At 52.5% G+C, this 23,866-nt stretch overlaps 1 protein-coding gene across 1 annotated transcript; it reads right to left on the bottom strand.

Annotated features, from left to right (window-relative positions):
* Positions 1-825: 825 nt before the first annotated feature.
* On the bottom strand, positions 826-23,322 carry SLC12A5 (solute carrier family 12 member 5). Its single transcript, XM_039249449.1, has 25 exons — positions 23,253-23,322; positions 22,836-22,967; positions 22,394-22,540; positions 20,939-20,993; positions 20,326-20,456; positions 18,039-18,280; positions 17,116-17,327; positions 14,887-15,057; positions 14,486-14,584; positions 14,276-14,333; positions 12,258-12,432; positions 11,518-11,636; positions 11,103-11,201; positions 10,025-10,144; positions 9,656-9,760; positions 8,228-8,396; positions 6,215-6,410; positions 5,163-5,332; positions 4,661-4,792; positions 3,689-3,796; positions 2,462-2,584; positions 2,172-2,371; positions 1,815-1,829; positions 1,440-1,573; positions 826-1,235 (listed from the first exon to the last, which is right to left on the bottom strand). The coding sequence occupies exons 1-25, from the start codon at positions 23,265-23,267 to the stop codon at positions 1,144-1,146; spliced, it is 3,219 nt and encodes a 1,072-aa protein (XP_039105380.1). The 5' UTR covers positions 23,268-23,322; the 3' UTR covers positions 826-1,143.
* Positions 23,323-23,866: the final 544 nt, after the last annotated feature.

Genomic DNA, 23,866 nt, shown 5'->3' with positions numbered 1-23,866 from the left:
GGACAGGGGAGGGAACATCAGGAGCAGCGCTGGGGCCTCCCCGGTGGGTCTGGCCCCTAAACCCAAATTGCCTCCCCTCCTCCCCCGCCTGTCCCAGGGACGCAACTCCAGGGAGGGAACGCTCTCCAGCGCCCCGGTTTCAGTCTTTGGCGAGGAGCCGTGGGATGGGGGGAACAGGCGACTAGCCGACGAGGAGAGACGCCCGCTCCCCGATGAAGGTACGGGGGCGGGGCTTCCTCGGTCTCTCCGCCCCGCACACCCCCACACCCCGAGCGGCCGGCCCCTCCCGCGTCCTTGCTCCGGCTCGCCGGGAGCCGAGAAGCGGCTGTGCGCGTCTCCGCAGCCGCTGGGAGGCGGGTCCAGGAAAAGCCGGACGCTGGTCTCACCCCATCTCCAAAAAGAACTTGCGGGAAGGGTCGGAAGCCAGGGGCGCGCGGGAAGGGCGAGGAGGCGAGAGCGGAGCGGGGGTGTGGAGGGGCCAGGACCACGACTCCCGCCTGGGCCGAAAGCACTTTTGCTCCCAAACTCGCGGACGTCCAGGAAAACCCAGGCTCCCGAGGCCGCCGCCTCCCCCAGGCGCCCCCGGCGGGAGAGCGCGAAGGCGGCGAGCAGAGAAGTCCATTGCGCTTCTAGTCACAGAAATATGGGGACGTTAAAAATACACGCGATGTCTCCTGTACACTATGTATAGGCGCGGCCCCGCGCGGAGGGGCGGCGGGTCTGGCCGAGCACGGCCTCCCCACCGCGCGCCCTCGGGCCTCCCGGAGCCGGGCCCGCGCCAGGGCGCCGAGGAGGACCAGGCCGGGGAGGGGACCGGGCCGCGTGGCCCGCAGGTGCCCCTCACGGCCCCGCGCCTCCGCCCTCCGCGCCTCCCCGGCCTTATTGCAGCGTCTCCTCTGGCGGGGTGAGGCCGGGCCCGCAGAGCGACGCGCCAACGGGGCGCTCGGGCTCCGGCCTCCGCGCGGGGCGGTCCCCTCCGAGTCAGCCCCGAGCGGCGTGGCCTCCGGGCTTCAGGCAGCGGGGAAAGGGGCCAGGGCGCGGGCACAGGGTCTGTATGTAAACGGTGACAGCGGCGGGGGGCGCGGCGAGGGCTCCGGGGCCGCCGGCCGGGCGCGCTCGGGCCCGGGTGGCCGGTCCTGGCTCTCAGGAGTAGATGGTGATGACCTCGCGGCCGCCGCCGCGGACCAGCATCACCCGGTCCAGGCGCTCGGTGAGGACCTCGAGAAACTCCATGTCTGAGCGCCAGTCAAGGAGAAAAACCATCCCCTTCCCTCTGACGGAGTGGGGGGCGCGATCGGGCGCCAGGGAACCGCGGGCCCGTCCCGGGTCTGAGGTTCCGGAAGCAGGAACGCCTGGGCTCTTCCATCCCAGGACTAGGGACCCGTTTCCCCCTGACGTCCGCCTCCCTCCCGCACGCCCCACTTTAGGGTCCTGGATACAATTTTCGTCACCGTTGCGGTTGCGGGGAGGTCCAGGCATGTTGAGCAAAACCAGCTTGGCCTCCCGGGATTTCTTCACGATGACCTCGTTCAGCCGCACGGCCGTGTGCATGCGCCGCACGTTGGACTGGTTCCTGCGGGAGGCAGGGGGGCGCAGGGCGCGTGAGCCGGGCCCGGGGAGCAGGACCCAGTGCCCTTCCGGCCCCAGGCGCACTGGGCCCCTGGCACCTGGTCAACCCCAGAACTCTCCAAGGTGGGCTATTCAGAGACACCAAGCGGCCAGGGGCCCACACCAAGGGTTCATGATAGAGGAGAGCAGGGACCCTGGCCAACCCAGCAGAGCGAATTTTAAAAAAAAAATCCTGAAGCACTTACAAATTCTCCCACTCCCTTCAGGAAACACAAGAGAAGCAAAGAGAGGAAGAACAAGAGAGGGGTCAGAAGAAGGAGAGACTGAGCATTTGGGCCACCATGCTCCCCCACCCCCACCCACTGCATGTTGGTCCCCGCTCTCCCAGCCATACCCCCTTCACTTCATTGTGCACACCCGGGAGTGCTGACCCTTAGCAATCAGCCCAACCCCCAGGTCCTCAGATGGGGACACCCAGACAAGGTCTGGGTGGGGTCTGCCGACCAGGACCTCCTCTGCTCATTTGCTCGGCCACGGGGAGCAGAGACCCTGCAGGCTCACCCCAGACCCCAGACCCCAGCCCGCAGCCCCCAGGCCCCTACGGCTTCATGCTGAAGAAGTCCTTGATGCCCTCGGAGGAGACGGGACTGGGGCCCTTATTCTTCTCTGCCACCGACTTGTCCTTGGTCCAGGTGAGATGCACCTTCTCTGGATCGGCCTCGCCCTCCCCCTCAGGCTCCTCCCCCGGGGACGGAGAGCTGCTGGGGCAGCTGGGAGCACTCTGGTCGTGGATGAGCTGCACCTGAGAGATGAACGAAGCGGCAGCACATGACTCCTCAGAGGCCCAAGCTTCTGCTCCCACTGGCTGCGGCCAAACCACCCAGCCACACACCTCCTCTTCTGGCTTCTCCTCACTGTCACCAGCCGACTCTTCTGGGACGTTGAGGCGGAGCCGAGTGTTGGCTGGATTCTTCCTCCGGATTGAGCCTCGAGACTCATCTGTGATACTCTGGATCTATGGAGTGACACAGGTTAGCACCAGCTCTGCTGGGAGTCACCACCCATGCCTTACAGACAGCTACCACCAGAGCTGGTGTTCGGCCACAATGCATACTTTCAGGAACCGTACCAATTGTTAACATATAGCAACGCCTCCATACCGAATAGCTTTTGCCCTGCTGACCTGACCACTCCCACTCATCTGCAGAACCCCTGACCGCCCCACCGTCCAGCAAGCAAAGGGTTAACACTTGGCCCAGCTGGGCTCTATCTCAGCACTGTGGTCCAGTGTGGGTTCTGACTGGTTAGTGCACATGTCATTTCTTACATTGTTTCCTGCCCCCCTGGACAACATCCTTGAGGCGCTCATCTTTCCCAGCTCAAAAAGTTACCCATCACTCATTCCCCTGAGGATCCATTAACCACAATCTGAGAAATATACTATCCACACCTGGGAGACGTCCTCAACCACGGTCTGTCACCCTCATTGATAAGATCCATTCCACAGGCAACCCCGTCACCTGCCCCCAAGAGCTCTTCAGTCCCCAGTCCCAGAGTACCGTCGCTCGTTTCACCAAGGAGGTGGGCTTTCATCCCCACTCCAGTGGTCCACATTACTCACACCTGGGAGATCTTACACCCATAACCCATGGGTGGCTCATCGTCATTACCCCTGAGAACGCATCAACCATACCCTAGAAGGTGTGCCCCCCAACTCCCACCATCAGCTCTATCCCTAAATATCCATCTGTTACCCACTCTCCCAGGGTCTATCACATGATGGCTTATCCCCCACACTCATGAGCCCACGCCCATGAGGAATCATCATCCATATATATTTAGCTTCCACAATTCTCCCTTGGGCCCCAGAAGTCACATACAGAGGAAAATCTGTCACCTGTGCCAAACCCCTCTGCATCCTGGCTGGCAGCCTTGGTAGGCGTGGTGTACCCCTGCTGCTAGGGAGATGGGGTTGAGGGGGATAAGGGCGATAAGTGACGCTCTAGGCTGAAGGCGGTGCCAATGGCCAGGAGTGTGAACCTTGGCCCCTCCCTAACCTGTGCAGACCCAGAGCTGGCGGCAGCTAGAGGCTCTCCAAGCCCAGCCAGGGCAATCTCACCTCCCGCTCTCGCTCATTCTTGGTTAAATGCATCTGTTTGAGGATCTGGGAACGCTGCTCCATCACCAATGTCTTCTCGTAGGTGTAAGCCGAGATATCGCTTTCATGCTGTGGGCGGGCAGGGATGGGGGTGGGAGTGACAGGGGCAAGGGAGGAAAGCATGAGCTCAGGTGCAAGGCCAAGGGAAGGGAGGCGGACCCCCTTCCTTCTGCCAGCCTAGGGCTTTTCTATCTAATGACCTAGTTTAACCAATAGCTGTGGGAGGCAAGGACGAAGCAGAGGACAGTGCTCTTTGAAGACAATGCTGCTCATTCCCTCCTCAGCCCAGCACAGGACCAGGCATATGAATGGGTGAATTAATGAATGAGCAGATTAATTAATTACCTGGGTGAATGGAGAAGGGGAAGAAATTTTAAAGGGACAAAGTGATGAATGAATACATATATGGATGAATGGGTAGTTGAGTGAATGAATACATTAATGAATACACAGAGGGATGGGTGGATGGATAAATAAACCGAGGGGAACGGATGGATGGGAGGCCATGCAGTGTAATCTCTAGGGGCCTGGACTCTGAAGCCAGACCGCCAGGGTCTGCATCCTGGCTTTGCCATTTAGTTGTACTGTTGAGCAAATTAACCTTTCCGTGCTTCAACTTCCTAATTTATAAAAAGGCAATGCTAATAATTATATCCGTTTCATTGGTTGTTGTGAGAATTAATATAAATACAGGGCATGAGACAGTGCCTTACATATAATGACATGGCTATTCTTGTAAAGGAGAGAGGGATGGACGGATGGATAGCCAGACTCTTGGGTGACTACAAGAGAGTCTAAGAGGTAGATAAGCTGGGGAAGGGATCCAGAATCATAAGCTGATAGATTGGGGGTTGCCCCCTTCGGTGCTAGGGCCAAGAAGAAAGAGGGCCGGGCAGGACTCCAAAACTTCCGGGGTGGCTCCCAGGTACTCACCATCTCCACGACCTCGACCTCCGCGGTGATACGTAAATGGTACAGAAAGGTGGTCAGGTCCTTCTTCATCTGGATGCTATTGTCGTCCATCTGGGCCACAGTGAAGATGCGCATCTTGCACTTCCGCCAGACCTGGAGGGTGAAGGAGACCCAGAACAGTCCAGCCCAGATGCAGTGAGAAAATTCAAGGCCAGAACCTAGAGAGGGCCCTGTCCCTCACCCTTCCCACTCACCCTCCCACGCACATACATGCGGACCTGAAATCCTCTACTTCGGTGGCCACTCCCTACAAACCCGCTGCCCTGCTTAGGTCAGAGCCCCATTAAAGTATCACTTGCAAGAGTTAAGCAGCGCTCTCCTTCACAAGGCAAGGACGCCTGCCAGGGGAGACACAGTCAGCGCCTAACATCGCAGGAGAAGGGAGGCGATCGGCGCCCTTTTCCAGGAGCCCTCAGGGAGGCTGGCCCTGGCCAGCGCCCATGAGCCACGCACACACACTCACCTTGTGGTGTCGCAGCAGGAAGGGCAGCAGCATGAGCATGCCACCGTCATGCACGATCCACCACACGTCGATGCTACCCTCGGAGAAGCGCTCGGGGTTCCCAGGGAACATGGACACGTTCTTGGTGACCAGCAGGGCCAGGTGACCAGCTGTGGTTTCCCGGACCAGCTCTGGGGAAGGCCAAGGAGAAGGCCGGATGGGAAAATAGTGACCCCGGCCCGTCCCTGCACCAAGGCTCCTGGCTCCCAGCGCCACACCCGGCCTTGGCCTTGGCCTTGGCCTGAGTAGTCAAAAAACCAGCATCTACGTAGGTCTCATCACTTAGTTGTTGTTTGGATGTGGGCCTTGCTGAGCCTCGGTTTCCCCACCTGTCAAGTGGCAATAATACTACCCGCCTTTCGTAAGAATTTGGAGCTCTTTGGTGCAAGGCCTCATTTAACCTCCCACTGCCTTCTAACTATGATCCACCTAGAAAGGAGCCAGAATAGCCTGGAGTCAACAAGGCAGCTTCTAGGCATCCCAGCTGTGTGACCTGGAGCAAACTCCTCAATCTCTCCGGGCCTCCGTTTCACACCAATAAAGTGGAGATAACACTGCGTAGCCCACACAGGACTGCTGAGAGAATACGAGGCTTAGAGAGAGGCTCAACTTGTCTGGCCCACAAAACACAGTCTATATATGTTCCTTGTTACAATACTCCCAGGGAATCTAGTGCTCAGAGAGGGTGAGTCACTGGTGAACGATCACACAGCTAGGAAAGGCCAGAGGTGAGATCTAGACCCAGGCCTCTCTGACTTCACAGCTGTAGCTTTTTCCACTGCCTTCCACTGACTCTCCCCCAGGGCCGAGCCAGCTCCGCAGGGCCCAAGACTGTCTCCTTCACAGCTGAGTCCCCAGCACCCAGCGCCGCGCCTGGCACATGGCCAGCTCTGAGCACCGACACCTGCGTGTGCCAAATCCACACTCATCACATCTGGGAAAGAGCTCCCGGGCCCAAGAGGGAGAACCCACAGCCCACCACTGCCCCCGCCCCTCCCCCCCTCCAGTGTTACCAATGAAGTTTCTCCATGTCTGATGATCTTGCTTCTGCCGCCAGTTACGGGGCCAGCCAACCAGCACGGTGTTGTGCTGCAGCCCACCGAGACCCCCGGACTGGATCAGATGCGACACGCCGTCCCGCAGGTTGGAGGAAATCACTACCTGGCAGAAGCCTTTCACTTTCTCTGCCTCCATCAGGCGCCGGATGGACTGGGAGACGGGGGAGGGGCGGGTCAGACAAGGATGGGCCTCGGGCTTCCCTTCGCCCTGTCTCTCCCCTTCATTGTCCCCATCTTCCCGAAGCTGAGCCCGGATCACATCAGCCTCTGGCACCAGAATTGCGCCCGGCTCCCCATCACCTATAGCCCCATTCCTTGGTGATCTGGCAAAGCTGTCTGTGACCTTACCCCTTGCGACCCGCCGCCCTGCCATCACTGGCAAGCCCTCCACCACCCCTGGGACCCGCTCACCCATTGCTGGCCCAACTCAAATGTCACCTTCTCAGAAGCCACCCAGAGACCCAGACCAGAACAGAACTGGGCTCCTCTGCGTGCCCAGACCATTCGTTTCCAACAACTTTTAAAAGTTAGCATAATGATAAGCATTTTAAATGCACGTTCAACCTGCACTATGAAGGCAGTGTTCTTACTAGTCTTATTTTATAGATGAGGAAGTTGAGGTTCAGAGAAATTAAGACTTGCTTAAGGCCACACAGCTAATGGGTATATTATTGTAGGAGTTCAACCCCAGGGCTCTGACTCTACCCCCCACACTCTAAACCACTACCCTGATGTCAAGCAGAGAGGGCTTCAACTCCTACCTCTGCTGCCTCCTGGCTCTGCGACCTTAAGCAAATCACTTAACCTCTATGAGCCTCAGTTTCCCCATCCGTCAAGCGGGGGTGACAGCTACCTCATTTAGGAACGGGCAGAATTACAAGACATGCTGTGGGTAAGGTATGGAAACACGCAACACAGTCTATTATTCTGATGATATGAACCCTAGTGAAGCATCTATCAACAGCGGGGAGGCTTGAGAGCCTTCTGGGTATGTTCTATCTTCCCACTAGCCCGTGAGCACCTTGAGGGCTGGGATCTGGTCTTATACATCCCCCATCTCCCCGTGCTAGCCCGCTGTCTGGTACGCAGCACATTCTCACCCACTCCATGTTGAAGGAAGCTGACCAGTGGAGGCCTCCAGCTCTGGGCCCTGACAGATTGGTGTGAACGGCCCAGTGAGGCAGAAACCGCAACTGTCACAAGCCATTAGGGGTACTTCTCCTCGTTTCGCCTTGCCTCCCTCCGGCCCCCTTTCCTTTCTCCACAACTAGCCACAGCCCCAAGGGAAGAGAAGCCTGGATCGAAGACAGAACCCACTTCCTCTGCTACCCACCAGGTTCCAGACACCTGTTAGTGCTGCATAACACAGAAGCCGGCCTCTCCTGCCCATGCTGGCCCTGTGCACTGCTCAGAGAGCACAGACCAGTGGACGCAGACAGAAGCAGACGACTCAGAGCCAGGGACCCAGGCTCAAATTCTGACTGTGCTTCCCGCCAGCTCTGTGACTTTCAGCAAGCTGCCTTCCCTCTCTGGGCCTGTTTCTTCCTGTGCTAAATGTGGATACTCACACAGCCAACTCCATGTGGCACGGGGAGGGGGTTGAAAGAATCAGAGATGTGAAGACGCTTTGAAAGATTTTTACTTTGGCAGGGTGAAGCCTGGAGCAGGAGTCAAGCAGTCCTAATTTGAGCTTGTTTTCTGTCCTTGGACAAATGACCTGACTTCTCTAAGCCTCAGTTTCCCTATCCATAAGATGGGGGCCTTTTGGCTCTGATGGTCCTTGGTTCTGAGAATTAGAGTCTAAGGAACTCACTCTCTGAGTCCTTAGATTCCTCTTCTAAGAAAGATGACAGAAAAGCCTGAGCTGCCTTTGGTCCCAAAGGTGGTAAGGAGGCAAAGTGTAAAGGTCAAGGGCTGTCTTCCTGAGTGCCCTGTCCTTCCCCCCTTCGCACAAGGGACTCTTCTCACCTCTTCCGCCCGCTGGGCCTGGGGATGGTTGTCCAGAAAGGTGCCCTCGAGGACAGAGCCCACAATGGTCAGGCCCTTCCCTGCCTTCAGCTGAGAGGTCAGTGAGAGCAGCTGCGGATGTACCACATTCTGGTCTTGGTCCACCCGCACCAGCACCAGCAGCTGTGGCCTGAAAAGGATTCAAGGTCATGTGATCCATTCAATACCTACCCAACTTCTACCCACCATACACCACACACCCACACACCAAAACACCAGTGAGTTTACTAGCCTTCCATCCTCTATACCCCCACCCACCTCTACCCCCATCACCCATCCATCCACCTAAACACTCATCCATCCATTTCCTTGAATACCAACCCATCCAACCAGCTCCCTGCACATCCCTCCATCCGCCCACTTACCCGTCTCACCGTCCACCTCACTTATCCATCCATCCATTCACCCACCCAGCCATTTTATCCTTCAGTCGCCCACTCACATCCATATTAATTTACCTATATATGCATTATTCACCTAATTATCTAACATCCACCTGCCACCGCCCATTCACACATTCATCTATTCACCAATCACCCTCCCATACATATATACACTTAGCCATCTTCTCATCTATTTATCCATTCATTTCCTTTTTCATCTGGCCATCCCATCCATCCAACCAACCATCAGTTTAAGAGCATTCTCTGAGCACTCTGGGCCACACGGTGTGCCAAGCATTTCAGAATTCACAGACAAACAAAGCAAAGCCCTGGTCTCTGGAAGCCCCCGTTTATAGACATCAGCAAGTGCAAGCCAACAATGTCCTAGGCAGAGCTCAGAGTTCAGGCCTTACTCTCGGCAAAGTGACCTGAGGGAGACGAGTGAGGGCCGGGCTTGCAGAGCTATCGGCTAGGAAGCACGCGGGGCTGAGAGGCGGAGGCAAAGATTCTGCTTCCAGTTCTGCCTTCCGTGACCTCTGGGACCTTCTCTGGTCCCTGGCTTTCCCACGAATAAAGTGAAGAGATTGTTCTTATTCTAGAGATTTCTAGGAGCCCCTATAACTCTCAAAGTGAATGAATCCACCTCTCCCAGAGCAAATGCTACACGATATTACGTTTGTCTGTCTCTGTGTGTGTCTTTTCCACGGAACTGTTAGCTCACCGGGTCCCCATAGACTGGAAGGGGGCCCGGCACATATCATGCATTCACCCATGTTTTTAAACACGGGATGGGGTGAACGGAGGGATGAATAGATGGTGGCTCAGCCTGACCCCGGGTGCCACGGGTGGGAAAGGTTCAGACTAGGCAGAGCAGAAGAGGAGAGGTTAAGGGCACACGCTTGTGGCAGGAGCACCACTCAGCAAACAAAGCAGGCGAGGGCAGATCAGACCCTGCCCCCTTCCTGTCTCTCCCCTGGGCCCCTCCCACGCGCACCTGGCCACTTACCTCCAGTTCTTGGTATGTGGGGGCCCCTCCTCCAGGCGTAAGAGGGCGTACCGTGCAGCGCTGAGGGACAGGCCTCGGATCCCATCGCCCCACTCCTTCTCTGCCCTGAGGGCCCAAGGGGATCAACCAGAGCAGAAAGCCAGAGGTGTCAGGAAGAACCCCGCTCGCTCACTGAGGTGGCTGCCCCAGGGCAAGGTGCAGCCATTTTGCCATCTCCTTTTCTCGATGCCTCAGCCCCTCCCTCAACTCCTGTCCTTTATCTCCCAATCCCACCCCTATCACCCCTTCCCCTCCCCTCCAGCCCCAGCCTCTCCCCACACTTACCTCATCCCTACCCCCTTCCAGCCCTCCCCACTTCCCCGCACTTACCCGCGGTATTCAATATACTTGTAGATGAGCCCAGCAATGAGCATGGCCACCAGGGCGTAATACCAGGAGCAGATAAACATGAGGGCCAGACAGAGGCTCATGCCCAGGAAGGAGAGTGTCCTGGACAACGGGAGGAAGACCCAGCCTCTGAGCCCCAGCAGGACTGTCACCGGTGCCAGGGCTCAGACAACAAGAGTTAAATGGGGCAGGGCCCAAGCAAGAACTGGGAGGTCTAGGGAAGCTCAGGTCTGGAGGAACTCACACCATCATCTCCAAGAGCACCATGGGGATCTGGGACATTCTGGGTGAATGAGCAGCCACAGGGCGCCGCTCCATGTCCCACCCAACTCCTGAGTCAACACACTGCCTTGTCCCAGTGCCTTAGATCCTGCCACATCACTCTGCCAGATGGCATGTGAGGCAGAGGTCTCTGGAGAGAGTTGTATGCAAGATCTCCTGGGAAGAGTGTGTCCCCAGGAGGAGGTGACGGGCAAAGCAGGAGCACTGAGATGGGAGTCAGGCAGCCTAGGTTCGAGTCCAGGTATGCCAGAGACTATCTGAATGACCTTGGGCCACTCCCTTCCCCTGCTTGAGCCCATTTCCTTTCTGTAGACCAAGCATGGTCATTCCTGCCCTGTCTGCCCCATGGGCCTATCGTGAAGACGAAGGACCATAAAGTAAAATAACCAGAAGAGCCCCAGGCTCCACATAATAAGCATCTTCCACGCACGAAACTCTGTAACATTCACAAGGGCCCCCGAGGTCACTGAAGTTGTCTTCCCCATTTCGCAGATGAGGACACTGAGGTTTCCTCCTCTAGACTGAAAGACATTGGGCATTACGGGCAGGGAAGGACTATAGCTGAGACTGTTCTCGACTGGGTTATATTATTTGTGATTATAGGGAGACCCTCTCCAGAACCCTTCTCATGCTACTTGGACTACAGAAGCTGGAGAAATGGGCTCCCTATTTAATTTGGGGGATCTTTAGTCCTTGGGGATGGGCTAGGGTGAGGTGGGGGTTGGGGTGGAGATAAGAGGGGTGTTGTGTTGGGCAGGGAAGGACACAGGGCACCCACCAGTGGTAATATCGAAAGCGTGGCCTCCAGTTGGGGGTCCTCAGCAGTGTCTGCACGGCACAGGCCAAGTTCACAAACATGTAACACATCAGGAAGAACCTAGAGCACAGAAAGGCCCCAGGAGAGGCAGAGATGCAAAGGGAGGCAGAAACAGAAAGAGAAACACAAGAAAACAAAGGGGGGAGGAGGGTACGAACTTGAGGAGGTGCCCAGAGCACATTCCGCCACTTGGGAAGGGATTCAAAAGCCAAATCCCCTTTCAACACACCCTGATGCATGTAGGAATGAATCTCCATATAACAAAAGACAGATTGTTACACTATTGGGTGGGCTATCCAGGAGGATCCCCGTAGAAAGACCACCCACCCCCACCGCACCCCCGAGCTGATGCGCAGGGCAAGAGGCCAGCACGCACATAGAGAGAATGGGAGCCACTTCGTCGAGGGATGCAATGAGGATGCCAATCTCACAGATGCAGGCAGTCAGGAGCAAGGCCCATGTTGGCTCTCCATTGGCTTTGCCGTGGCCAAAGACCTGGGAACAGAGCAACCATCATTGAGGCCTGAGATCTTAGGAACTTCATGTCTCTCTTCTCCAGTCTTGGGGACCAGTGCAATAAAGGCAGGAATCCCCTAACCAGTGAGGAAGTAGGGAGAGGATGCTGTATTTCTCACTCTTTAGGGATACCCAAGGGGATGCCAGTCTTTGGCTGTGTCTCTGCCACTCTGACCTTGGTACCTCAGTTAATGAAGTTCAAATGATCCCTTAAGGGGAAAAGAAGCACGTGTAGGACACATGCAGAGCAGCTACAGGGGCCAGCAAGTGGCCATGACTGTGTGCTCCATAAATCGTTGTTGTTTTTTTAAGCACCACAGAGAGAGCCACACTTTTCTTGCCCTTTGGCTGCCTCCCTGCCTGATCACTCAGCTGAAGGAGGGCCGTTTGTTTCTCTTCTAAGAGCAGACAACTCTGCCCAAAGCGATAGCACTGACCATGGGCCAAATCCCAAATAAAGCACACCCATTCTTCTTATTCGTAGTGCAGAGCAGAAGGGCCCTAGGAGGCCTTGACTCACTGGGTGGCCTCTCTGGGCAGTGGTGTGGCTGACTGGTGTAATGGATGGGCTGTTCTTCCCACACTCCATCCCCCACTGACCTGCAGGAAGGGCACTATGCCATCCCGGGAGATGGCCTGCAGCAGGCGCGGGGCCCCCGTGAGGCTCTGCAGCCCAGCCCCACAGGTGGAGAAGAAGGATCCGATGACGATGACCCAAGGGGATGGCCAGGCCAGTGTTCCCACCACCAGGTTGCCATTCACAGCTTCGCCAAACCTGGAAAGAAGCAGCAAGGGGACAGGAGGTGCTGGGTGAGCAATGCCACCTGCATCTCCAGAACGTGTCTCCCACACCAACCCCAGGACCACCTATATGCCCATCATAGAACTAGGCTCTGTGGGAGCAAGTGAGGAGAGACAAAGCTCCTAATGTCCTGGGCACTTTCTGTCTGTGTGACCTTGGGTAAGTTGCCTCAGCTGTAAAATGAGAATCATTACAAGGCTATCTCTTATGATTGGACAAGATAAAAGGAACTAACACAGGTATTTTGCTTTGCACTATGCCTGGAACAAGATACTAATAGTGATTCTAGTAAATGGTCAATTGTGTAATATGTTAAGCTGGAAAAAATCTCTTAGCTTGTTAGAACCTGTGTCTCCATCTCAAAAATGGGGTTCCGGCCTCATCGTATGGTAATGGTATCTGATATGAGAAGCAAAGAAAAGTATTTTCTAACAGTGACACTATTTTAAATTGAATGATGCTGCCTCAGTAGGTAGTGGCTGGAGTGTGCAAGCAGAGGTGTGCTCCAATGGGCTGCTGCTGAAAGACTATAAGAATCAGATGAAGGGTTTTACTGCATGACTTGCTGAATCCCTGGCAGTTCTATGGAAGGTCTCTGATTAATTTTTTAATGTTCATTTATTTTTTGAGAGGGGGGAGGGGCACAGGGAGAGAGAGGGAAACACGGAATCCAAAGCAGGCTCCAGGCTCCAAGCTATCAGCGCAGAGCCTGACGTGGGGCTCGAACCCACAAACCATGAGATCACGACCTGAACCAAAGTCAGACGCTTAACCGACTGATCCACCCAGGCATCCCAAGGGAGGTCTCTGATTAAATGAAATGAGTGGAGATTAAGTTGCCCTAAAAGTGAATAAGTGTAATGTATGCAAATTGTCCATTTGGCCAGGTCACTCCCCTGCTTAAAACCCTTCAGGGTTTCCCTATTTTTTTTATATATATAAAATAAAGCTCTAATTTCCTGGTACCAAAAACCAGGCTTCCAGAACTGGCTCCACTCTCTACCTTACAGTAGCCAGGAGAGCGCCATGGAAACTGACTTCTGTGACAAGACCTCCTACTTTACCCTGGTGGTGGCACGTGCCCACACCCTTCAAAAGTGTAGGCTCCAGAAGCCCTGAATTTCTCACAGCTATAGGCACCCATGTGTGTGCGTGCGCGCGTACATGCGCGCGCGCTCGCGCGCACACACACACACACACACACACTACTGTTTCTCTCCTCCACCTTTGTTCATGCTGTTCCCACCATCTAGAATGCCCTTCTCAATCCTAGTTACCTAAGTACTCTCTACTCAACATTTAAAGTGAGAAAGATAAATGGGAAAATGTGTATAAGGCACTTCCAGCATCACCTCCGCTTCCCCAACCCTCTGAAGACTGGATTGTAGCCTCTGGTGCACTACCAGAGCCCACTCCTCCTGCTGCACATTTCAAGTCTGTTGTTGGGAGTAGTTACCAGCTCCCAAAGAGCTCCTTCAGGACAAAAAGCATGTGTTATCTTTATTCTCCCCCAGAACTCTGGACAGCGACCAACATATAGACATCTAAGACATGTTAAATGGATTAATACATTTTAAAGCAAAAAAAAAAAAAAAGTAGCATTATCCTAAAAACAATGAGACACCATCCAAGCTTCTTGAGCTGGAGTGACAGGAAAAAGATAAAATATAAGGCGAGCTTGCGAGCAATCCCCTGTGACGTCCCTCCCACAAGTCCCCTTGCACAAACTCAACACTCTCTGTGGGGTCTGTTTCCCAGAATTTGGCCCCATATACCCACTACCCAGAACAGGATCAGCCCCGATTCCTTTACTTACTTGTCCCGCAGGACGACCCCCTCAATACAGGCCCCAAACAGAACAACAGAGCTGATGTCTGTAGCAGAGGTTGAAGGAGAATCCCCAGGATGACGTTCCCCTTTATGCTCCCAGGCCAGCTGGATGAAGCAGCAGCTTCAGCTTCCTGCCCCACCCCCCGCCACCAGCCCTCCCCACCCATGGTGGTCCTTGCCCAGCAGCGCAGGATACAGACAGCAGAGGTGGTGGCAATGGCCAAGATGGTGCCAGTGGGAATTGACTTCTGGGCATCCCGTAGGTCCCCGGAACGGTTAGAACCAGCCATGATCCCTGTGAACAGAAGAGCAGCTAGTACAGGGGCCACAGGAGATGAGAAAGAACAAGAAGAAAGGACACCAGCCTCGGAGCCAGGAAGTCTGGGATCTAGTCCTGGCATACTGACTGGTGCGAGAACTTGGGCACATTATATAGCTTCTTCTGGCCTTAATTCCCTCATCTGTGCAATGAAAACTGAATTTTGGCTTCTGCCCATGTGATGAGATTGCCGGACTTAGAAATTCCCCCACATCATCATTGACTCTCTCTACCCATCACTCTCAGGCAGAGTCCTCCCTCTCTGAGCTCCCCTTCACCTGTGACTGAGGGGAAGTAGATGCCAACCAGCAGGGTGAAGTAGGAGGTCATGTCGCTGAAGACATAAGGATGGTCCATGTCGATAGGGGCGCCATCTGCCAGGCCCACTGAGGGCATCCCACGTCTCTCCACAATCACCCCCTTGGTCAGGTAGGAGCTCCAGAGGTTCTCTGTGGGAGGAGATAGGATGCTTAGGAGGAATACCAGAAGTCAGGGTACCAGAGCTCCAGGGCCAGGAGATGGGGTGGGCAGAAAAAGAAGGGTCAAGGTCAACTACTTCTCACTCCTTCATGGCCTTGGCTCTAGTTTATTTCCACTGACATTCCCTAAGCTCCTGCTTTGGGTCAGGCCATGTGCAGAGGTTTGCACATGAATCACATCTAGTCTTTGCCCCAAAGAGTCCAGTCTAGTGGAGTAAAAAGACACAGAAAGACCTATCTCAGACTGATTCAATATGTCCCAAACTGATCTCAACAGCCAGCCACCTCAAAACCAGCTCCTTTTTTTGTATCCCTTACCTCAGTAAACGGAGCGTCATTAATTCAGACAGATTTATATTGCCCTCAACTCTTCCCCTTCCCCATATCCATTTTAAAACCATCTCCAACTTCTCTACATTATCCCTTCTAAACATTTCTCAAATATGCCCCTCCTCTCTTTTCCAGGGTTTCCCCACTTCAGCCATATTGACATTTGGGGCCAGATAGTTCCTTTTTTTTTTTAGTTTTTTAAATTTATTTCTGAGAGAGAGAGAGAGAGACAGCATGAGCAGGGGAGGGTCAGAGAGAGAGGGAGACACAGAATGTGAAGCAGGCTCCAGGCTCTGAGCTAGCCATCAGCACAGATCCCAACGTGGGGCTCGAACCCACAAATCGTGTGATCATGACCTGAGCCGAAGTCGGACGCTTGGGGACCAGATAGTTCTTTGTTGTGGAAGGCTGTCCTACAGCACTGGAATGTTTAGCAAAATACTGGTTTCTGTGCATTAGACGCCAGTAACAATCATCTAGTCGTGATGGCCAAAAATGTCTTCAGACATTGCTACATGCCTCCTAGGGGGCAAAACAGCCCTTGGGGAGAACCACTGCTCCACTCCCACAGACATCACTCCATCGCTCTAGATCGGAAAACTATCATCTCTCACCTGGAGTCAGCTTCAGCCTCCTCCTGGACCCCCTGCCTCTGTTCTCTCTCCCTTTACCTCATCCATATTAACAGCCAGAGTGAACCTTTAGAAATAACGCTGGCCATGGGGTGCCTGGGTGGCTCAGTCGGTTAAGCGTCCGACTTCGGCTCAGGTCATGATCTCACGGTTCATGGGTTCAAGCCCCGCATCAGGCTCTGAGCTCAGAGCCTGGAGCCTGCTTCAGATTCTGTATCTCCCTCTCTCTCTGACCCTCCCCTGCTCACACTGTCTTTCTCTCTCTCTCTCTCAGAAATAAATAAAACATTTTTAAAAAAAGAAAGAAAGAATACTAACCATGCCCAACCCTTATTCAAAACCCTTTAGCCCCCGTTACCCTCAGGACATGGTTCAAACACTTCAATATGGCTTCCAAGGCCTGCTACAATCTGGCTCATGCTACCCTCTCCAACATCATTTCTTGCCCCTCCTTCCTTTGTACTTTATGCCCCAGTCATACCAAATTATTTGTGGTTGGAAGGACACAATATGCTCTTCTCTGTCTGCATGCTTTCAGGCAAGCTGTTCTTCTGCCTTAGTTCCTTTATTCCTCTAGAATAACTCAAAAGCTCTTATTTTTCCTTCAAAACCCTCCTCAGATGAGTCTAGGAAGCCTTGTCTTGCCCTCTTTTACACATGACCACTCCCTCCCCTGAGAGGTCTCTGTTCATTGAAGTCACATCAGCTCGTATTGTGATTTATTTTCTTATACATCTGTATCCACCATTGGATTCCTTGAAGCCAAGGACTGTGACTTATTTATGTCATGTTCCTGGTGCTTAGCACAGTGCTAGACACCAAGTAGATGCTTAGTTAATACTTGTCTAAACTGATGACTTTCTTTCCTATTAAGTATTAAGATACTTGAAGGCTCCCTTTCATCTCTATTCCTCCATGATGCCAAGGACAGATGGCCCAGAGTAGGTGCTCAATTAAAACTGATTGAATTGAAGTGAATCCCAAGTAGAGTTCCTTAATCCTGACTGTTTAACCCACAATCCCTGTAGTGTTCCCTGGACACCAGCCCTCTTCCCTCCCCCCAGACCTTTGATGAGGCCACTGGCAGCGCCAGGGATGCCCTGGATCTCCGTGACATTGTTTCGGGTGAAGTACTCATCACAGGTGGCGTTGAGGAAACGGGAGGAACAGAAAAGGCCCCAGAGCCGTGTGGTCACCGTCTCATTTCCTTCCCAAGCCAGCTTGGCACAGACATCAAAGCCATGGCGAGACAGTGTGCGGTTCCCCAGGAGGCAGATCCTAGGGAGAGCAACAAGGGAGGAAGATGGGGGAGGGACATAACCTTGCCTTGGCTTCACAATAGAAGCACCAGGGGAGCTCTGAAAACACAGATCTCAGGGCCCCATATTCAGAGATCCTGATTTAATTGGGATGGAGCCCAGAATCGGTGTTTTTTCAAAGTTCCCCCAAGTGATTTTAATATGCAGCCACAGCAAAAACCAGGACTTTAGTGCAATGCTATATTTCAGCACCATGGACAACAGTCAACAGTCCTGGGCTGTGGGATGTAAAGGAACCGCGAGGTAGGACCCACAAAGATCTGAGACTCTAGACCCTCTCTTCTGTGACCTTATCCACAATACAGAAGGCATCCAACACTAATAAGCTGTCTTATTCCAGGAAGTTGTCCCCTGCCAGGAAATGCTTCCCTAACACAGAGTCATCCCTTCAGAAATAATCCCACTTGGTTCTTCCAGAGTCTGCCCCACCAGCAAGGAATTGGCCCTCACAAGGAACACTCTGCCCACCTCCAGAAACATTATCCCACCCTGTAGAGATTTCCTCCAAACCACGAGAGATTTTACTTCCCAAGGGAGGTTGCTCTGAATCCACAATGACTCAGATTCTGAGAGATGAGGAGAGTGAGGTTGGCAGAGACTAGTGTCACAGACCCTGAAACCTAACCATGGAGGAGGAGGGATGCCGTAGGTTCAGAGCAACAGCACTTACGGGAAGTTGGGTGGGTCGAAGGCAGATTTGATGACCCCAGCATAGATGGCCAGGATGGAGAGGATGACACAACCCAGGAAGACAAGGGCAAACTTGTTGACATACTTGACGCCCACAAATACCACAGTGGCCATGCAAGTGAGCACACAGGTGCCATACACACGCATATTGTTCAACATGGCAGCTGCCTCCCCGCTGGCATCTTCTGCCTTAAAAATGGCCATAGCTGGGAAGAGGTAAGCCTGTGGAAAGAGGGCAAGGAGGTCAGGTGAGTGACACAGCACTAACCAACTAAGAATCACCCCCCAAGGTTATAACCTGAAGTGCAGGAAGAGCTTTGGATAAAAATACGCTCATCACAGCTTATTTACAGTAGTCTGAGACTGGTAATGACATCCAATGATAAGAGGAAATGTGATCATCTTTATTCTTTTTATTAAATATTTTATTTATTTCTGAGAGAGACACAGTGTGAGCAGGGGAGGGTCAGAGAGAGAGAGGGAAATACAGAATCTGAAGCAGGCTCCAGGCTCTGAGCTAGCTGTCAGCACAGAGCCCGACATGGGGCTCGAACCCACAAACCTTGAGATCATGGCCTGAGCTGAAGTTGGATGCTTAACTGACTGAGCCACCCAGGCGCCCCTGATCATCTTTATTCTTATTGCATATTTGTATTTTCTAAAATTTCCATACTAGGGGCGCCTGGGTTGCTTAGTCGGTTAAGCGTCCGACTTTCGCTTGGGTCATGATCTCACGGTTCGTGGGTTCAAGCCCCGCGTCGGGCTCTGTGCTGACTGCCAGCTCAGAGCCTGGAGCCTGTTTCAGTCTGTGACTCCCTCTCTCTCTGACCCTCCCCTGCTCACGCTGTCTCTCTCTCTCTCTCTCCTAGAAATAAATAAAAAATATTAAAAAAAAATAAAGAAAATGTTTAAAAGAAAATAAAATTTCCATACTAAATATTAATATGTTTATATTCTTAGAAAATAAGAATATATTTTTATGTGACTATATGTTTATTTTCACTTGTAAATGATATTTACAAAGGGAGTGTCTAGTTATTTAGGGAAATCTATGGAGTCTATTTTACAAAGACAGAATATAATTTCTCATGGTAAAAAAAATAGAAGGAAATACACCAAAATGTTAATGGTGATTTTCTTCAGGCAGTTGTTATTTCCTTTTTCACACTCTTTGACATTTTTCCAATTTTGTGCGTTGGGCAGAATTGCCTTTATAATAATTTTTAAATTATTTTTTAAAGTCATGGAGATCTATTATTATTCTCTCATAATTTGATTCCTTGGGTCTTGTATTCCCCATCCATCCTCCCTGTCCCCATACTCTTCCGTTCTGTCCCCAAAACAAAAGCTGCATCAAGTTCAAGTTCTCCAAGACAGTGTGGTAGAGTGGACAGATACTGGTTTGGGGGGTCAGAAAGGCACAGGTTCCCTTGCATACATTCCTTAAATTCCCTAAGCCCTGCTTTCCTCATCTATAAAATGGGGACATTATCTAACTCATGGAACGGTTTTAAGGATAAACTAAAATGATACATTGCAGGCCGTGGAGCCTGGATAAGGTAGGGGCTTGGGAAATGTCAGCTCCACTGTCTACATCCCAGGAACCTCTCCTCAGCTCCCAACTCTTCCTGGAAGGGCGGGGAGAGCCGAGACTCACATCACCAGCCTCTCCTTCAAACACTTCCCAGAATCCTGATTTCTTCTCATCAGTCACAACTGCTAACAGGTCTCTTTACTCAGCTCCCTCACATTCTTCTCTCTTGCAACCCACTGGTCATCTGCCCTGCACAATTAACATTCATAGAGAAACCAGTACAGTCTCAGGCACGTGGTAGGGCAATCACAAGATATAGCTATTGTGTGACATTACTTTTATTATTTCTGCCACTCTTTACTGTTATCAACCCACCTCTGCCGCTTGATAGCTGAGCGACCCTGAGCAAGTCATGTCACCTCTCTGAGATTCTCATTTGTAAAATGGGCATAATAATACTTAATCCTTATGAGGATTCAAGATAATGACTGTAAAGCAATTGGAACTCTGCTGAGAGCACAGTGGGTGCCTGATGAATGACAGCTGTTCACGTTACGTAATTACTGTATCTTGTCTCCCCAACTAGACTGTGAATTCTTTAAAGATAGACCCACATCTGATTTCCCTTTGGCCTCACTGAGTGGCTTGGACCTCTCCCTAGGAGGTGTCCAGGGAGCACTGGTTCACTGATTGACAGCCTGGGGCCCCACACCTCCTCCTCAGCCCCTCTCACCAGCAGGATTTCGATGGTGCCCAGGATGTACATGGCTCCAGCAAAAGTAGTGCCCAGGTAGAAGCAGAGGCCCACGGCGCCCCCAAATTCTGGGCCCAGAGACCTGGAAATCATGTAGTAGGAGCCACCAGCTGCAGAAAGAACCTAATGTCAGTGAGAAGTTCGAGGGACACTGGGCTGCCATTGGGGGTAAGGGAGCTCTGGGAAAGGGGTTGTTCTGTGCCTCACAGTTTACAGGCTACAACCCTAGGACTGGTGAGGGACTCAGCCAGCCACTCTGAGTGGATTTTGCAGCACTAATTACCATGTTGCTAATTACCCCTCTAAGGAGGTCATGGCTCAGAAAAATAGGATGACAGAGAGGAGGGTCTCAGGCAAAGGGAGATCTTGCATTGCCCTGTTCAACTCCATCAACCATCTCCCTCCCTTCCCCTTAATACCACTGTCCCCACCTACTCCACAAACATCATAGCCCAGCCCCCAGGTCTGCAATATTGCCTCTCTTAGGCCTGATGGCCCCCAAAGCCTATGGCCCTGTCCCTCCTTCCAACTATCTGGCCCCCCCTCCTGACCACCTGGGCCCCTTTCCCCTCCAAAAATCCCCATCACATACCAGGTACAACACCATTGGTTGCAATTGCACTCATGGAGATGGCCGTGAGCATGGTCTGTGAGGATAGAGATCATCAGAGGGGCAGCTAGGGTAGGGGCCGCAGTGCCCTGGGTCAGGGCCAAACCTTATACCCCATAAACACCTGCCAAACCCACAAGTCCTTGCTGAGCTTCTCCCTGGTCCTGTTCCAACTTCTACTGCTGCCAAGTCCTTCTTGTCAAGAAAACCTCTTATTCACCACTCACACGGAGGGAGCACAAGCTATAGCAATCTGGAAATCCCAGCTTGGCCTCTGACCAGCTGTCTGACCTGGGACAAGTCACTTCACTTCTCTAAGCCTCAGTTTCTTCATCTATAAAATAGGTGTACTGTATTTCTGCCTAAATGCATAAGCTGAATCTGGTCATGAGGAGATACCTGACAAACCTAGATGAAAGGGCATTATACAAACTCTTCAAAAGTGTCAATGTCATGCAAGACAAAGAAAGAGCAGCTGTTACAGATTAACAGAGGCTAAAATCATGATCTCAAAAATGAGTAGAAACATGATTTTGAATTTTCTTCAGTTATTGAGGACATGATTGGGACAATTGGCAAAATCTGAATAAGGCCTGCAGATAAAACATTATTAATGTGTTACTATTAAGACATTATTAACGTATCAGTGTTAGCCTCCTGCTTCTGATCATTGTACTGTGGTTACGTAAGGGAATGTCCTCATTTTTAGTAAACACACGCTGAAGGATTTAGGATAAAGAGGCATCATGTCTGCAACTTGCTCTCAATTCAGAGGGAAAAAGGTACTTACAGACAGGATGGAATAAATACGATAATATGTTAACATTTGGGAGTCTGGTGAAAGGGATTTTTGTTCTATTCTTGCAAATTTTCTGTATGTCTGAAATTATTTGAAAATAAAAAGTTAAAAAGAAATAAAATAGGTGTACTACCATCAGCACCGGCCACCTCACATGCAGAGGTGGCTCAAGGGTCATGTGTGAAGGTGTGTAAACATGATGAGAAGTAGGTTGTTTAGTGAATATTTGATTTTTTAGGGAGGATGGAAGAGATTCTATTACAAAGCTGTTCGTAACACATAATCCCATTTTTTGTGAGTCTGGGCCTACGAAAATGTTCACCACTGGGGTTTTCCAGGTGAATCTGATTTCCTTCTGTACACCTAGCTTTTTCATCAATGAATCTGCATTCCTTGTGTAATTATACGCACAGTCATTCACACACACACACACACACACACACACACACATACAAACACGATCCAGGTGAAACCTGGTTAGTGGCCATCGGGGACCAGCAAGAAGGACCAGTCAGACCTAATTTACTCTCAAAGATCATACGCAGTGATTCCTATAAAAAGCTCAGGTCTCATCCTTCCCCTCCCCCTCCCCCACCCCTGGTTCCTGGTCTGCCCCAAAGGGAGAAGATGTCACTCACACAGGAGCAGCAGATGAAGACCATGCAGAAGGCTTCCATGATGCCTGCGATGCCCACCACCCAAGTGAGCCGCAGGAAGAGGATGACACCAAAGATGTTCTGCAGGCATGGTAGGTACACGCCCATGAAGGTGCCCATGCGCGGGGCCTGCCGGGGAAGCCAGCATCAGTTTCCGCAGCCTGTAGTCACTATGAACACCCCAAGCTCCCTACTTTCCATCCCCTCTCCCTTCCTTTCTCCATCGCCAGCCCTTCATACCTCTTCCCTCTGGTTCTTACTCTCCCTTCCCTCTCCTCCCTTCACCTCTATCCCTTCCTCACCCTCAGCCCCAACTCCTATCCCTCTGCCTCCATCATCCATCAACTGACTCTCTTTTGGCCCCCACCCTTTTGCCCCTCCACCCCCTCTTCCAGCCCCATCCGTTTTCCCCCAAGGCCCTCACCTGCACTGGCTTCTTTTTTCCACCCTCATTGTTTTCTGCCTCTTCATGCTCCTTACTTCCCTGGGGCAGGTTGGTGTAGTTGGCCAGGCCACTGAGCAGGGAGGACACCATGGGGCTGGTGTCCATCTCCTCCTGGGGAGGTGAGGGTGGCAGTGTTAGGACACAAAGTCCCAGGAAGGGAGAGGCGAGCTACATAGTAGGAGGCAGAGAGAGATGGGGGTGAGTAAGGCAAACCACTGGGGGTGGGATGAGATGGGGAAGGAGGAGGAATAAGCACAGAGAGCAGGGAAAGTGGATGCGGGACAAGGAGAGGGAGAGGCAGGGGTAAACGGAAGGCAAAGGCGGACCCGAGGAGGACACTGTTCCTGAGGGAGGCAGTGGTGGATGAATGGGGTGTCACACACGCCAGCAACCCACCTCAAACAGGGCCATATTCTTGCCGTCATATTCCCTTCCCTTCTCTGTGTCAGTGCTGTTGATGAAGGGGCTGCTCTCCTTGGGGTTGCCATCACCTGAGAAGGCAGAGGGGTCAGGGGCCTGGCAGCAATGGGTTGCCACCCTTCTGCCTGGACATCCACCTGTGTGGCCACTTAACTCTCTGAACTTCAGTTTGCACATAGGAAAGACGGAGCTAACAGTAACCACCCCCTTTGCAGAATTTTAGTTGACAGCATGTATAAAGAGCCTGGTGCGTTCCCCGACACGTAGTAAGTTTTTAATGAAGAAGTGAATGCTTCCTTTCTCTTGCGGATCCTTCTTCATTCTCTGGGTCACCCTAGACTCTCCAGGTGCCCTTCGTTGACCAAAACTGGGACCATGCTGGTGTCCTAGGGTGAAAGCATGGTCTTTCCCAGACACAAAGGAGAGAATACTAGAGCCTCCACCTCCTGGAGAAGTGACCCATGTGGCACCTCCTATGCCCCCCATCCATCCATCGTCAGTCAACACATATTTACTGGATCTCTACCAGGTGCCAATGTCAGCATGGGAAGGGAGGGGGAGTAAAACACACCAAGACACCACTCCTACCC

The sequence above is a fragment of the Hyaena hyaena genome, unplaced genomic scaffold (genome assembly GCF_003009895.1).
Source record: "Hyaena hyaena isolate Hyena2069 unplaced genomic scaffold, ASM300989v1 scaffold_335, whole genome shotgun sequence".
In the NCBI taxonomy this organism is placed as follows: Eukaryota; Metazoa; Chordata; class Mammalia; order Carnivora; family Hyaenidae; genus Hyaena; species Hyaena hyaena.
Note: the sequence above shows the minus strand (reverse complement) of the source record. Positions and strands in the feature narration are given on the sequence as shown.

Coding starts and splice junctions, on each gene's coding strand:
- SLC12A5 (XM_039249449.1), bottom strand. Junction 10,145..11,102: donor CGCTTTCGATATTACCACTG/GTGGGTGCCCTG, acceptor CCCGTTGTCCAG/GACACTCTCCTTCCTGGGCA. Junction 4,793..5,162: donor TCCTGCTGCGACACCACAAG/GTGAGTGTGTGT, acceptor TTCACCCTCCAG/GTCTGGCGGAAGTGCAAGAT.